At 54.8% G+C, this 15672-nt stretch overlaps 1 protein-coding gene across 1 annotated transcript in view; it reads left to right on the top strand.

Annotated features, from left to right (window-relative positions):
• Positions 1-578: 578 nt before the first annotated feature.
• LOC140403003 (CREB-regulated transcription coactivator 2-like) overlaps positions 579-15672 on the top strand; it is a 125224-nt gene continuing 110130 nt past the window's right edge. Inside the window, 1 exon segment of the mRNA XM_072490658.1 lies at positions 579-771. Coding sequence (XP_072346759.1) covers positions 655-771 — 117 coding nt within the window. The 5' untranslated portion in view covers positions 579-654.

The following is a 15672-nucleotide window of genomic DNA, read 5'->3' as shown; positions in this document are numbered from 1 at the left end:
CCGTGTTAAATTGCTCCTTTAGTGTCCAAAGATGTGCAGGTTAGGTGGATTGGCCGTGCTAAATTGCCCCTTAGTGTCCAAAGATGTGCAGGTTAGGTGGACTGGCCGTGCTAAATTGCCCCTTAGTGTCCAAAGATGTGCAGGTTAGGTGGATTGGCCGTGCTAAATTGCCCCTTAGTGTCCAAAGATGTGCAGGTTAGGTGGATTGGCCATGCTAAATTGTCCCTTAGTGTCCAAAGATGTGCAGGTCTGGTGACAGGGACAGAGAAGGTGGTCCTTTTATTGGGTACCAAATGGATGGCCCGAATGGCCTCCTCCTGCCGAATGGAGGACTACAGTACCCAGAGGGTGGCGCGGTTGGGGTGGCAGATCAGACGTCGCTTCCGGTCCCGGGCATGCCGGGAGCTGTAGTCTGCATGAGCAGATAGAGGAGCGAGGGGGATTGTGGGGTCTGTAGTCCGTGGGTGCGGCCGGGGAATGGGGCGAGCGGTCGAGGAAACGGCAGTTCCCGGCATGCGCAGGGAGGCGGTCGGGCGGGTTTTGTTTCTGGCCGGGGCGCCTGCAGCAGCCGGCGGTGGTGACGCGTTTTAATGCGCCGCCGCGGCCCTGTCGCCCGCCCGCCCGCCGCCCGGGCGGCCGAGAATCGCCATCAACATGGCGGCCGGCAACAACCCGCGCAAATTCAGCGAGAAGATCGCCCTCCACAACCAGAAGCAGGCGGAGGAGACGGCCGCCTTCGAGGAGGTGATGATGGAGCTCAACCACTCGCGGGTAAGCCGGACCAGGCCCGGCGCCGAGCCGGGGGCTCGAGTCCCAGCGCCAGCCCGGGGCCCAGCGCGCAGGCTGCGGGCGGCCGGCCCACTCCCAGCCCGGGGGAGAACCGGTCAGCCCCCGGGTCTGTCGCTGTATAACACTGGGGTACAGTACTGTTGGGGACGGGTCTGTCACTGTATAACACTGGGGTACAGTACTGGTGGGGACGGGTCTGTCACTGTATAACACTGGGGTACAGTACAGGTGGGGATGGGTCTGTCACTGTATAACACTGGGGTACAGTACTGTTGGGGACGGGTCTGTCACTGTATAACACTGGGGTACAGCACTGGTGGGGGCGGGTCTGTCACTGTATAACACTGGGGTACAGTACTGGTGGGGACGGGCCTGTCACTGTATAACACTGGGGTACAGTACTGTGGGGACGGGTCTGTCACTGTATAACACCGGGGTACAGTACTGGTGGGGACGTGTCTGTCGCTGTATAACACTGGGGTACAGTACTGGTGGGGACGGGTCTGCCACTGTATAACACTGGGGTACAGTACTGGTGGGGAGGGGTCTGTCTCTGTATAACACTGGGGTACAGTACTGGTGGGGACGGGTCTGTCACTGTATAACACTGGGGTACAGTACTGGTGGAGACGGGTCTGTCACTGTAACACTGGGGTACAGTACTGGTGGGGACGGGTCTGTCGCTGTATACCACTGGGGTACAGTACTGGTGGGGACGGGTCTGTCACTGTATAACACTGGGGTACAGTACTGGTGGGGACGGGTCTGTCGCTGTATACCACTGGGGTACAGTACTGGTGGGGACGGGTCTGTCACTGTATAACACTGGGGTACAGTACTGGTGGGGACGGGTCTGTCACTGTATACCACTGGGGTACAGTACTGGTGGGGACGGGTCTGTCACTGTATACCACTGGGGTACAGTACTGGTGGGGACGGGTCTGTCACTGTATAACACTGGGGTACAGTACTGGTGGGGACGGGTCTGTCACTGTAACACTGGGGTACAGTACTGGTGGGGACGGGTCTGTCGCTGTATAACACTGGGGTACAGTACTGGTGGGGACGGGTCTGTCACTGTATAACACTGGGGTACAGTACTGGTGGGGACGGGTCTGTCACTGTATAACACTGGGGTACAGTACTGGTGGGGACGGATCTGTCGCTGTATAACACTGGGGTACAGTACTGGTGGGGACAGGTCTGTCACTGTATAACACTGGGGTAGAGTACTGGTGGGGACGGGTCTGTCACTGTATAACACTGGGGTACAGTACTGGTGGGGACTGGTCTGTCACTGTATAACACTGGGGTACAGTACTGGTGGGGACGGATCTGTCGCTGTATAACACTGGGGTACAGTACTGGTGGGGACAGGTCTGTCACTGTATAACACTGGGGTAGAGTACTGGTGGGGACGGGTCTGTCACTGTATAACACTGGGGTACAGTACTGGTGGGGACTGGTCTGTCACTGTATAACACTGGGGTACAGTACTGGTGGGGACGGATCTGTCGCTGTATAACACTGGGGTACAGTACTGGTGGGGACAGGTCTGTCACTGTATAACACTGGGGTAGAGTACTGGTGGGGACGGGTCTGTCACTGTATAACACTGGGGTACAGTACTGGTGGGGACTGGTCTGTCACTGTATAACACTGGGGTACAGTACTGGTGGGGACGGATCTGTCGCTGTATAACACTGGGGTACAGTACTGGTGGGGACAGGTCTGTCACTGTATAACACTGGGGTACAGTACTGGTGGGGACGGGTCTGTCACTGAATAACACTGGGATACAGTACTGGTGGGGACAGGTCTGTCACTGTATAACACTGGGATACAGTACTGGTGGGGACAGGTCTGTCACTGTATAACACTGGGGTACAGTACTGGTGGGGACGGGTCTGTCACTGTATAACACTGGGATACAGTACTGGTGGGGACAGGTCTGTCACTGTATAACACTGGGGTACAGTACTGGTGGGGACGGGTCTGTCACTGAATAACACTGGGATACAGTACTGGTGGGGACAGGTCTGTCACTGTATAACACTGGGATACAGTACTGGTGGGGACAGGTCTGTCACTGTATAACACTGGGGTACAGTACTGGTGGGGACGGGTCTGTCACTGTATAACACTGGGGTACAGTACTGGTGGGGACGGGTCTGTCACTGTATAACACTGGGGTACAGTACTGGTGGGGACGGGTCTGTCACTGTATAACACTGGGATACAGTACTGGTGGGGACGGGTCTGTCACTGTATAACACTGGGATACAGTACTGGTGGGGACAGGTCTGTCACTGTATAACACTGGGGTACAGTACTGGTGGGGACGGGTCTGTCACTGTATAACACTGGGGTACAGTACTGGTGGGGACGGGTCTGTCACTGTATAACACTGGGGTACAGTACTGGTGGGGACGGGTCTGTCGCTGTATAACACTGGGATACAGTACTGGTGGGGACAGGTCTGTCACTGTATAACACTGGGGTACAGTACTGGTGGGGACGGGTCTGTCACTGTATAACACTGGGGTACAGTACTGGTGGGGATGGGTCTGTCACTGTATAACACTGGGGTACAGTACTGGTGGGGACGGGTCTGTCACTGTATAACACTGGGGTACAGTACTGGTGGGAACGGGTCTGTCACTGTATAACACTGGGGTACAGTACTGGTGGGGACGGGTCTGTCACTGTATAACACTGGGGTACAGTACTGGTGGGGACGGGTCTGGTACTGTATAACACTGGGGTACAGTACTGGTGGGGATGGGTCTGTTACTGTATAACACTGGGGTACAGTACTGGTGGGGACGGGTCTGTCACTGTATAACACTGGGGTACAGTACTGGTGGGGACGGGTCTGTCACTGTATAACACTGGGGTACAGTACTGGTGGGGACGGGTCTGTCACTGTATAACACTGGGGTACAGTACTGGTGGAGACGGGTCTGTCACTGTATAACACTGGGGTACAGTACTGGTGGGGACGGGTCTGTCACTGTATAACACTGCGGTACAGTACTGGTGGGGACGGGTCTGTCACTGTATAACACTGGGGTACAGTACTGGTGGGGACGGGTCTGTCACTGTATAATACTGGGGTACAGTACTGGTGGGGTCGGGTCTGTTACTGTATAACACTGGGGTACAGTACTGGTGGGGACGGGTCTGTCACTGTATAATACTGGGGTACAGTACTGGTGGGGACGGGTCTGTCACTGTATAACACAGGGATACAGTACTGGTGGGGATGGGTCTGTTACTGTATAACACTGGGGTACAGTACTGGTGGGGACGGGTCTGTCGCTGTATAACACAGGGATACAGTACTGGTGGGGACGGGTCTGTCATTGTATAACACTGGGGTACAGCACTGGTGGGGACGGGTCTGTCACTGTATAACACTGGGGTACAGTACTGGTGGGGACGGGTCTGTCGCTGTATAACACTGGGGTACAGTACTGGTGGGGACGGGTCTGTCACTGTATAACACTGGGGTACAGCACTGGTGGGGACGGGTCTGTCACTGTATAACACTGGGGTACAGTACTGGTGGGGATGGGTCTGTCGCTGTATAACACTGGGGTACAGTACTGGTGGGGACGGGTCTGTCACTGTACAACACTGGGGTACAGTACTGGTGGGGACGGGCCTGTCACTGTATAACACTGGGGTACAGTACTGGTGGGGATGGGTCTGTCACTGTATAACACTGGGGTACAGTACTGGTGGGGGCGGGTCTGTCACTGTATAACACTGGGGTACAGTACTGGTGGGGACGGGTCTGTCACTGTATAACACTGGGGTACAGTACTGGTGGGGACGGGTCTGGCACTGTATAACACTGGGGTACAGTACTGGTGGGGACGGGTCTGTCACTGTATAACACGGATACAGTACTGGTGGGGACGGGTCTGTCACTGTATAACACTGGGGTACAGCACTGGTGGGGATGGGTCTGTCACTGTATAACACTGGGGTACAGCACTGGTGGGGACGGGTCTGTCGCTGTATAACACTGGGATACAGTACTGGTGGGGACGGGTCTGTCACTGTATAACACTGGGGTACAGTACTGGTGGGGATGGGTCTGTCACTGTATAACACTGGGGTACAGTACTGGTGGGGACGGGTCTGTCACTGTATAACACTGGTGTACAGTACTGGTGGGGATGGGTCTGTCACTGTATAACACTGGGGTACAGTACTGGTGGGGATGGGTCTGTCACTGTATAACACTGGGGTACAGTACTGGTGGGCACGAGTCTGTCACTGTATAACACTGGGGTACAGTACTGGTGGAGACGGGTCTGTCACTGTATAACACTGGGGCACAGTACTGGTCGGGATGGGTCTGTCACTGTATAACACTGGGATACAGTACTGGTGGGGACGGGTCTGTCGCTGTATAACACTGGGGTACAGTACTGGTGGGGACGGGTCTGTCGCTGTATAACACTGGGATACAGTACTGGTGGGCATGGGTCTGTCACTGTATAACACTGGGGTACAGTACTGGTGGGCATGGGTCTGTCACTGTATAACACTGGGGTACAGTACTGGTGGGGACGGGTCTGTCACTGTATAACACTGGGGTACAGTACTGCTGGGGACGTGTCTGTCTCTGTATAACACTGGGGTACAGTACTGGTGGGGACGGGTCTGTCACTGTATAACACTGGGGTACAGTACAGGTGGGGGTGGGTCTGTCACTGTATAACACTGGGGCACAGTACTGGTGGGGACGTGTCTGTCACTGTATAACACTGGGGTACAGTACAGGTGGGGGTGGGTCTGTCACTGTATAACACTGGGGCACAGTACTGGTGGGGACTGGTCTGTCGCTGTATAACACTGGGGTACAGTACTGGTGGGGATGGGTCTGTCACTGTATAACACTGGGGTACAGTACTGGTGGGGACGGGTCTGTCGCTGTATAACACTGGGGTACAGTACTGGTGGGGACGGGTCTGTCACTGTATAACACTGGGGTACAGTACTGGTGGGGACGGGTCTGTCACTGTATAACACTGGGATACAGTACTGGTGGGGACTGGTCTGTCGCTGTATAACACTGGGGTAAAGTACTGGTGGGGACGGGTCTGTCTCTGTATAACACTGGGATACAGTACTGGTGGGGACGAGTCTGTCACTGTATAACACTGGGGTACAGTACTGGTGGGGACGTGTCTGTCTCTGTATAACACTGGGGTACAGTACTGGTGGGGACGGGTCTGTCACTGTATAACACTGGGGTACAGTACTGGTGGGGACTGGTCTGTCGCTGTATAACACTGGGGTAAAGTACTGGTGGGGACGGGTCTGTCTCTGTATAACACTGGGATACAGTACTGGTGGGGACGAGTCTGTCACTGTATAACACTGAGGCACAGTACTGGTGGGGACGGGTCTGTCACTGTATAACACTGGGGTACAGTACTGGTGGGGACGGGTCTGTCGCTGTATAACACTGGGGTACAGTACTGGTGGGGACGGGTCTGTCACTGTATAGCACTGGGGTACAGTACTGGTGGGGACGAGTCTGTCACTGTATAACACTGGGGTACAGTACTGGTGGGGATGGGTCTGTCACTGTATAACACTGGGGTACAGTACTGGTGGGGATGGGTCTGTCACTGTATAACACTGGGGTACAGTACTGGTGGGGACGGGTCTGTCACTGTATAACACTGGGGTACAGTACTGGTGGAGACGGGTCTGTCACTGTATAACACTGGGGTACAGTACTGGTGGGGATGGGTCTGTCACTGTATAACACTGGGGTACAGTACTGGTGGGGATGGGTCTGTCACTGTATAACACTGGGTTACAGTACTGGTGGGGTCGGGTCTGTCACTGTATAACACTGGGGTACAGTACTGGTGGGGACGGGTCTGACACTGTATAACACTGGGGTACAGTACTGGTGGGGACGGGTCTGTCACTGTATAACACTGGGGTACAGTACTGGTGGGGACGGGACTGTCACTGTATAACACTGGGGTACAGTACTGGTGGGGATGGGTCTGTCACTGTATAACACTGGGGTACAGTACTGGTGGGGACGGGTCTGTCACTGTATAACACTGGGGTACAGTACTGGTGGGGACGGGTCTGTCACTGTATAACACTGGGGTACAGTACTGGTGGGGACGGGTCTGTCACTGTATAACACTGGGGTACAGTACTGGTGGGGACGGGTCTGTCGCTGTATAACACTGGGGTACAGTACTGGTGGGGACGGGTCTGTCACTGTATAACACTGGGGTACAGGACTGGTGGGGACGGGTCTGTCTCTGTATAACACTGGGGTACAGTACTGGTGGGGACGGGTCTGTCACTGTATAACACTGGGGCACAGTACGTGTGGGGATGGGTCTGTCACTGTATAACACTGGGGTACAGTACTGGTGGGGACGGGTCTGTCACTGTATAACACTGGGGTACAGTACTGGTGGGGACGGGTCTGTCACTGTATAACACTGGGGTACAGTACTGGTGGGGACGGGTCTGTCACTGTATAACGCTGGGGTACAGTACTGGTGGGGACGGGTCTGTCACTGTATAACACTGGGGTACAGTACTGGTGGGGACGGGTCTGTCACTGTATAACACTGGGGTACAGTACTGGTGGGGACCGGTCTGTCGCTGTATAACACTTGGGTACAGTACTGGTGGGGACGGGTCTGTCACTGTATAACACTGGGGTACAGTACTGGTGGGGACGGGTCTGTCGCCGTATAACACTGGGGTACAGTACTGGTGGGGATGGGTCTGTCACTGTATAACACTGGGGTACAGTACTGGTGGGGACGGGTCTGTCGCTGTATAACACTGGGATACAGTACTGGTGGGGACGGGTCTGTCGCTGTATAACACTGGGATACAGTACTGGTGGGGACGGGTCTGTCGCTGTATAACACTGGGATACAGTACTGGTGGGGACGGGTCTGTCGCTGTATAACACTGGGATACAGTACTGGTGGGGACGGGTCTGTCACTGTATAACACTGGGGTACAGTACTGGTGGGGACAGGTCTGCCCCTGTATAACACTGGGATACAGTACTGGTGGGGACGGGTCTGTCACTGTATAACACTGGGGTACAGTACTGGTGGGGACGGGTCTGTCGCTGTATAACACTGGGATACAGTACTGGTGGGGACGGGTCTGTCACTGTATAACACTGGGGTACAGTACTGGTGGGGACGGGTGTGTCACTGTATAACACTGGGGTACAGTACTGATGGGGACGGGTCTGTCACTGTATAACACTGGGGTACAGTACTGGTGGGGACGGGTCTGTCGCTGTATAACACTGGGATACAGTACTGGTGGGGACGGGTCTGTCACTGTATAACACGGGTACAGTACTGGTGGGGACGGGTCTGTCGCTGTATAACACTGGGATACAGTACTGGTGGGGACGGGTCTGTCACTGTATAACACTGGGGTACAGTACTGATGGGGACGGGTCTGTCACTGTATAACACTGGGGCACAGTGCTGGTGGGGACGGGTCTGTCGCTGTATAACACTGGGGTACAGTACTGGTGGGGACGGGTCTGTTACTGTATAACACTGGAGGACAGTACAGGTGGGGACGGGTCTGTTACTGTATAACACTGGGGTACAGTACTGGTGGGGACGGGTCTGTTACTGTATAACACTGGGGTGCAGTACTGGTGGGGACGGGTCTGTCTCTGTATAACACTGGGGTACAGTACTGGAGGGGACGGGTCTGTCACTGTATAACACTGGGGTACAGTACTGGTGGGGACGGGTCTGTCACTGTATTACACTGGGGTGCAGTACTGGTGGGGACGGGTCTGTCTCTGTATAACACTGGGGTACAGTACTGGTGGGGACGGGTCTGTTACTGTATAACACTGGGGTGCAGTACTGGTGGGGACGGGTCTGTCACTGTATAACACTGGGATACCGTACTGGTGGGGACGGGTCTGTCACTGTATTACACTGGGGTGCAGTACTGGTGGGGACGGGTCTGTCTCTGTATAACACTGGGGTACAGTACTGGTGGGGACGGGTCTGTTACTGTATAACACTGGGGTGCAGTACTGGTGGGGACGGGTCTGTCACTGTATAACACTGGGATACAGTACTGGTGGGGACGGGTCTGTTACTGTATAACACTGGGGTGCAGTACTGGTGGGGACGGGTCTGTCTCTGTATAACACTGGGGTACAGTACTGGTGGGGACGGGTCTGTCACTGTATAACACTGGGGTGCAGTACTGGTGGGGACGGGTCTGTCGCTGTATAACACTGGGGTACAGTACTGGTGGGGACGGGTCTGTCACTGTATAACACTGGGGTACAGTACTGGTGGGGACGGGTCTGTCGCTGTATAACACTGGGGTACAGTACTGGTGGGGACGGGTCTGACACTGTATAACACTGGGATACAGTACTGGTGGGGACGGGTCTGTTACTGTATAACACTGGGGTGCAGTACTGGTGGGGACGGGTCTGTCTCTGTATAACACTGGGGTACAGTACTGGTGGGGACGGGTCTGTCACTGTATAACACTGGGGTGCAGTACTGGTGGGGACGGGTCTGTCGCTGTATAACACTGGGGTACAGTACTGGTGGGGACGGGTCTGTCACTGTATAACACTGGGGTACAGTACTGGTGGGGACGGGTCTGTCGCTGTATAACACTGGGGTACAGTACTGGTGGGGACGGGTCTGACACTGTATAACACTGGGATACAGTACTGGTGGGGACGGGTCTGTTACTGTATAACACTGGGGTACAGTACTGGTGGTGACGAGTCTGTCACTGTATAACACTGCGGTACAGTACTGGTGGGGACGGGTCTGTCACTGTATAACACTGGGATACAGTACTGGTGGGGACGGGTCTGTTACTGTATAACACTGGGGTACAGTACTGGTGGTGACGAGTCTGTCACTGTATAACACTGCGGTACAGTACTGGTGGGGACGGGTCTGTCACTGTATAACACTGGGGTACAGTACTGGTGGTGACGAGTCTGTCACTGTATAACACTGCGGTACAGTACTGGTGGGGACGGGTCTGTCTCTGTCTAACACTGGGGTACAGTACTGGTGGGGATGGGCCTGTCACTGTATAACACTGGGATACAGTACTGGTGGGGACGGGTCTGTTACTGTATAACACTGCGGTACAGTACTGGTGGGGACGGGTCTGTCACTGTATAACACTGCGGTACAGTACTGGTGGGGACGGGTCTGTCTCTGTCTAACACTGGGATACAGTACTGGTGGGGACGGGTCTGTTACTGTATAACACTGGGGTACAGTACTGGTGGGGACGGGTCTGTCACTGTATAACACTGGGGTACAGTACTGGTGGTGACGAGTCTGTCACTGTATAACACTGCGGTACAGTACTGGTGGGGACGGGTCTGTCACTGTATAACACTGGGGTACAGTACTGGTGGGGACGGGTCTGTCACTGTATAACACTGGGGTACAGTACTGGTGGTGACGAGTCTGTCACTGTATAACACTGGGATACAGTACTGGTGGGGACGGGTCTGTCTCTGTATAACACTGCGGTACAGTACTGGTGGGGACGGGTCTGTCTCTGTCTAACACTGGGATACAGTACTGGTGGGGACGGGTCTGTTACTGTATAACACTGGGGCACAGTACTGGTGGGGACGGGTCTGTCACTGTATAACACTGGGGTACAGTACTGGTGGTGACGAGTCTGTCACTGTATAACACTGGGGTACAGTACTGGTGGGGACGGGTCTGTCACTGTATAACACTGGGGTACAGTACTGGTGGGTACGGGTCTGTCACTGTATAACACTGGGGTACAGTACTGGTGGGGACGGGTCTGTCGCTGTATAACACTGGGGTACAGTACTGGTGGGGACGGGTCTGTCGCTGTATAACACTGGGGTACAGTACTGGTGGTGACGAGTCTGTCACTGTATAACACTGGGGTACAGTACTGGTGGGGACGGGTCTGTCACTGTATAACACTGGGGTACAGTACTGGTGGGGACGGGTCTGTCGCCGTATAACACTGGGGTACAGTACTGGTGGGGATGGGTCTGTCACTGTATAACACTGGGGTACAGTACTGGTGGGGACGGGTCTGTCGCTGTATAACACTGGGATACAGTACTGGTGGGGACGGGTCTGTCGCTGTATAACACTGGGATACAGTACTGGTGGGGACGGGTCTGTCGCTGTATAACACTGGGATACAGTACTGGTGGGGACGGGTCTGTCGCTGTATAACACTGGGATACAGTACTGGTGGGGACGGGTCTGTCACTGTATAACACTGGGGTACAGTACTGGTGGGGACAGGTCTGCCCCTGTATAACACTGGGATACAGTACTGGTGGGGACGGGTCTGTCACTGTATAACACTGGGGTACAGTACTGGTGGGGACGGGTCTGTCGCTGTATAACACTGGGATACAGTACTGGTGGGGACGGGTCTGTCACTGTATAACACTGGGGTACAGTACTGGTGGGGACGGGTGTGTCACTGTATAACACTGGGGTACAGTACTGATGGGGACGGGTCTGTCACTGTATAACACTGGGGTACAGTACTGGTGGGGACGGGTCTGTCGCTGTATAACACTGGGATACAGTACTGGTGGGGACGGGTCTGTCACTGTATAACACGGGTACAGTACTGGTGGGGACGGGTCTGTCGCTGTATAACACTGGGATACAGTACTGGTGGGGACGGGTCTGTCACTGTATAACACTGGGGTACAGTACTGATGGGGACGGGTCTGTCACTGTATAACACTGGGGCACAGTGCTGGTGGGGACGGGTCTGTCGCTGTATAACACTGGGGTACAGTACTGGTGGGGACGGGTCTGTTACTGTATAACACTGGAGGACAGTACAGGTGGGGACGGGTCTGTTACTGTATAACACTGGGGTACAGTACTGGTGGGGACGGGTCTGTTACTGTATAACACTGGGGTGCAGTACTGGTGGGGACGGGTCTGTCTCTGTATAACACTGGGGTACAGTACTGGAGGGGACGGGTCTGTCACTGTATAACACTGGGGTACAGTACTGGTGGGGACGGGTCTGTCACTGTATTACACTGGGGTGCAGTACTGGTGGGGACGGGTCTGTCTCTGTATAACACTGGGGTACAGTACTGGTGGGGACGGGTCTGTTACTGTATAACACTGGGGTGCAGTACTGGTGGGGACGGGTCTGTCACTGTATAACACTGGGATACCGTACTGGTGGGGACGGGTCTGTCACTGTATTACACTGGGGTGCAGTACTGGTGGGGACGGGTCTGTCTCTGTATAACACTGGGGTACAGTACTGGTGGGGACGGGTCTGTTACTGTATAACACTGGGGTGCAGTACTGGTGGGGACGGGTCTGTCACTGTATAACACTGGGATACAGTACTGGTGGGGACGGGTCTGTTACTGTATAACACTGGGGTGCAGTACTGGTGGGGACGGGTCTGTCTCTGTATAACACTGGGGTACAGTACTGGTGGGGACGGGTCTGTCACTGTATAACACTGGGGTGCAGTACTGGTGGGGACGGGTCTGTCGCTGTATAACACTGGGGTACAGTACTGGTGGGGACGGGTCTGTCACTGTATAACACTGGGGTACAGTACTGGTGGGGACGGGTCTGTCGCTGTATAACACTGGGGTACAGTACTGGTGGGGACGGGTCTGACACTGTATAACACTGGGATACAGTACTGGTGGGGACGGGTCTGTTACTGTATAACACTGGGGTGCAGTACTGGTGGGGACGGGTCTGTCTCTGTATAACACTGGGGTACAGTACTGGTGGGGACGGGTCTGTCACTGTATAACACTGGGGTGCAGTACTGGTGGGGACGGGTCTGTCGCTGTATAACACTGGGGTACAGTACTGGTGGGGACGGGTCTGTCACTGTATAACACTGGGGTACAGTACTGGTGGGGACGGGTCTGTCGCTGTATAACACTGGGGTACAGTACTGGTGGTGACGAGTCTGTCACTGTATAACACTGCGGTACAGTACTGGTGGGGACGGGTCTGTCTCTGTCTAACACTGGGGTACAGTACTGGTGGGGACAGGTCTGTCAGTGTATAACACTGGGGTACAGTGCTGGTGGGGACGGGTCTGTCGCTGTATAACACTGGGATACAGTACTGGTGGGGACGGGTCTGTCGCTGTATAACACTGGGGTACAGTACTGGTGGGGACGGGTCTGTCGCTGTATAACACTGGGGCACAGTACTGGTGGGGATGGGTCTGTCACTGTATAACACTGGGGCACAGTACTGGTGGGGACGGGTCTGTCACTGTATAACACTGGGGTACAGTACTGGTGGGGACGGGTCTGTCGCTGTATAACACTGGGGCACAGTACTGGTGGGAACGGGTCTGTCACTGTATAACACTGGGCACAGTACTGGTGGGGACGGGTCTGTCACTGTATAACACTGGGGCACAGTACTGGTGGGGACGGGTCTGTCACTGTATAACACTGGGGCACAGTACTGGTGGGGACGGGTCTGTCACTGTATAACACTGGGGTACAGTACTGGTGGGGACGGGTCTGTCGCTGTATAACACTGGGGTACAGTACTGGTGGGGATGGGTCTGACACTGTATAACACTGGGGTACAGTACTGGTGGGGACGGGTCTATCACTGTATAACTCTGGGGGACAGTACTGGTGGGGATGGGTCTGTCGCTGTATAACACTGGGGTACAGTACTGGTGGGGATGGGTCTGTCGCTGTATAACACTGGGGCACAGTACTGGTGGGAACGGGTCTGTCACTGTATAACACTGGGGTACAGTACTGGTGGGGACGGGTCTGTCGCTGTATAACACTGGGGCACAGTACTGGCGGGGACGGGTCTGTCACTGTATAACACTGGGGTACAGTACTGGTGGGGACGGGTCTGTCGCTGTATAACACTGGGGCACAGTACTGGCGGGGACGGGTCTGTCACTGTATAACACTGGGGTACAGTACTGGTGGGGACGGGTCTGTCACTGTATAACCCTGGGGTACAGTACTGGCGGGGACGGGTCTGTCACTGTATAACACTGGGGTACAGTACTGGTGGGGACGGGTCTGTCACTGTATAACACTGGGGTACAGTACTGGTGGGGACGGGTCTGTCACTGTATAACCCTGGGGTACAGTACTGGCGGGGACGGGTCTGTCACTGTATAACACTGGGGTACAGTGCTGGTGGGGACGGGTCTGTCACTGTATAACACTGGGGTACAGTACTGGTGGGGACGGGTCTGTCACTGTATAACACTGGGATACCGTACTGGTGGGGACGGGTCTGTCACTGTATAACCCTGGGGTACAGTACTGGTGGGGACGGGTCTGTCACTGTATAACACTGGGGCACAGTACTGGTGGGGACGGGTCTGTCACTGTATAACACTGGGGTACAGTACTGGTGGGGATGGGTCTGTCACTATAACACTGGGGTACAGTACTGGTGGGGACGTGTCTGTCACTGTATAACACTGGGGTACAGTACTGGTGGGGACGGGTCTGTCACTGTATAACACTGGGGCACAGTACTGGTGGGGACGGGTCTGTCACTGTATAACACTGGGGTACAGTACTGGTGGGGACGGGTCTGTCACTGTATAACACTGGGGTACAGTACTGGTGGGGACAGGTCTGTCACTGTATAACACTGGGGTTAAGTACTGGTGGGGATGGGTCTGTCACTGTATAACACTGGGGTACAGTACTGGTGGGGACGGGTCTGTCGCTGTATAACACTGGGGTACAGTACTGGTGGGGACGGGTCTGTCACTATAACACTGGGGTACAGTACTGGTGGGGACGGGTCTGTCACTGTATAACACTGGGGTACAGTACTGGTGGGGACGGGTCTGTCACTGTATAACACTGGGGTACAGTACTGGTGGGGACGGGTCTGTCACTGTATAACACTGGGGTACAGTACTGGTGGGGGCGGATCTGTCACTGTATAACACTGGGATACAGTACTGGTGGGGAGGCGTCTGTCACTATAACACTGGGGACAGTACTGGTGGGGACGGGTCTGTCACTGTATAACTCTGGGGCACAGTACGTGTGGGGATGGGTCTGTCACTGTATAACACTGGGGTACAGTACTGGTGGGGACGGGTCTGTCACTGTATTAACACTGGGTTACAGTACTGGTGGGGACGGGTCTCGCTGTATAACACTGGGGTACTGTACTGGTGGGGATGGGTCTGTCACTGTATAACAATGGGGTACAGTACTGGTGGGGACGGGTCTGTCACTGTAACACTGGGGTACAGTACTGGTGGGGACGGGTCTGTCACTGTGTAACACTGGGGTACAGTACTGGTGGGGACGGGTCTGTCACTGTATAACACTGGGGTACAGTACTGGTGGGGACGGGTCTGTCACTGTATAACACTGGGGTACAGTACTGGTGGGGACGGGTCTGTCACGGTATAACACAGGGATACAGTACTGGTGGGGACGGGTCTGTCGCTGTGTAACACTGGGGTACAGTACTGGTGCGGTCGGATCTGTCTCTGTATAACACTGGGGTACAGTACTGGTGGGGACGGGTCTGTCACTGTATAACACTGGAGTCCAGTACTGGTGGGGACGGGTCTGTCACTGTATAACACTGGTGTACAGTACTGGTGGGGATGGGTCTGTCACTGTATAACACTGGGGTACAGTACTGGTGGGCACGGGTCTGTCACTGCATAACACTGGGGTACAGTACTGGTGGGGACGGGTCTGTCACTGTATAACACTGGGGTACAGTACTGGTGGAGACGGGTCTGTCACTGTATAACACTGGGGTACAGTACTGGTGGGGACAGGTCTGTCACTGTATA

This window comes from Scyliorhinus torazame, chromosome 26 (assembly GCF_047496885.1).
Source record: "Scyliorhinus torazame isolate Kashiwa2021f chromosome 26, sScyTor2.1, whole genome shotgun sequence".
Taxonomy (NCBI): Eukaryota; Metazoa; Chordata; class Chondrichthyes; order Carcharhiniformes; family Scyliorhinidae; genus Scyliorhinus; species Scyliorhinus torazame.
Note: the sequence above shows the minus strand (reverse complement) of the source record. Positions and strands in the feature narration are given on the sequence as shown.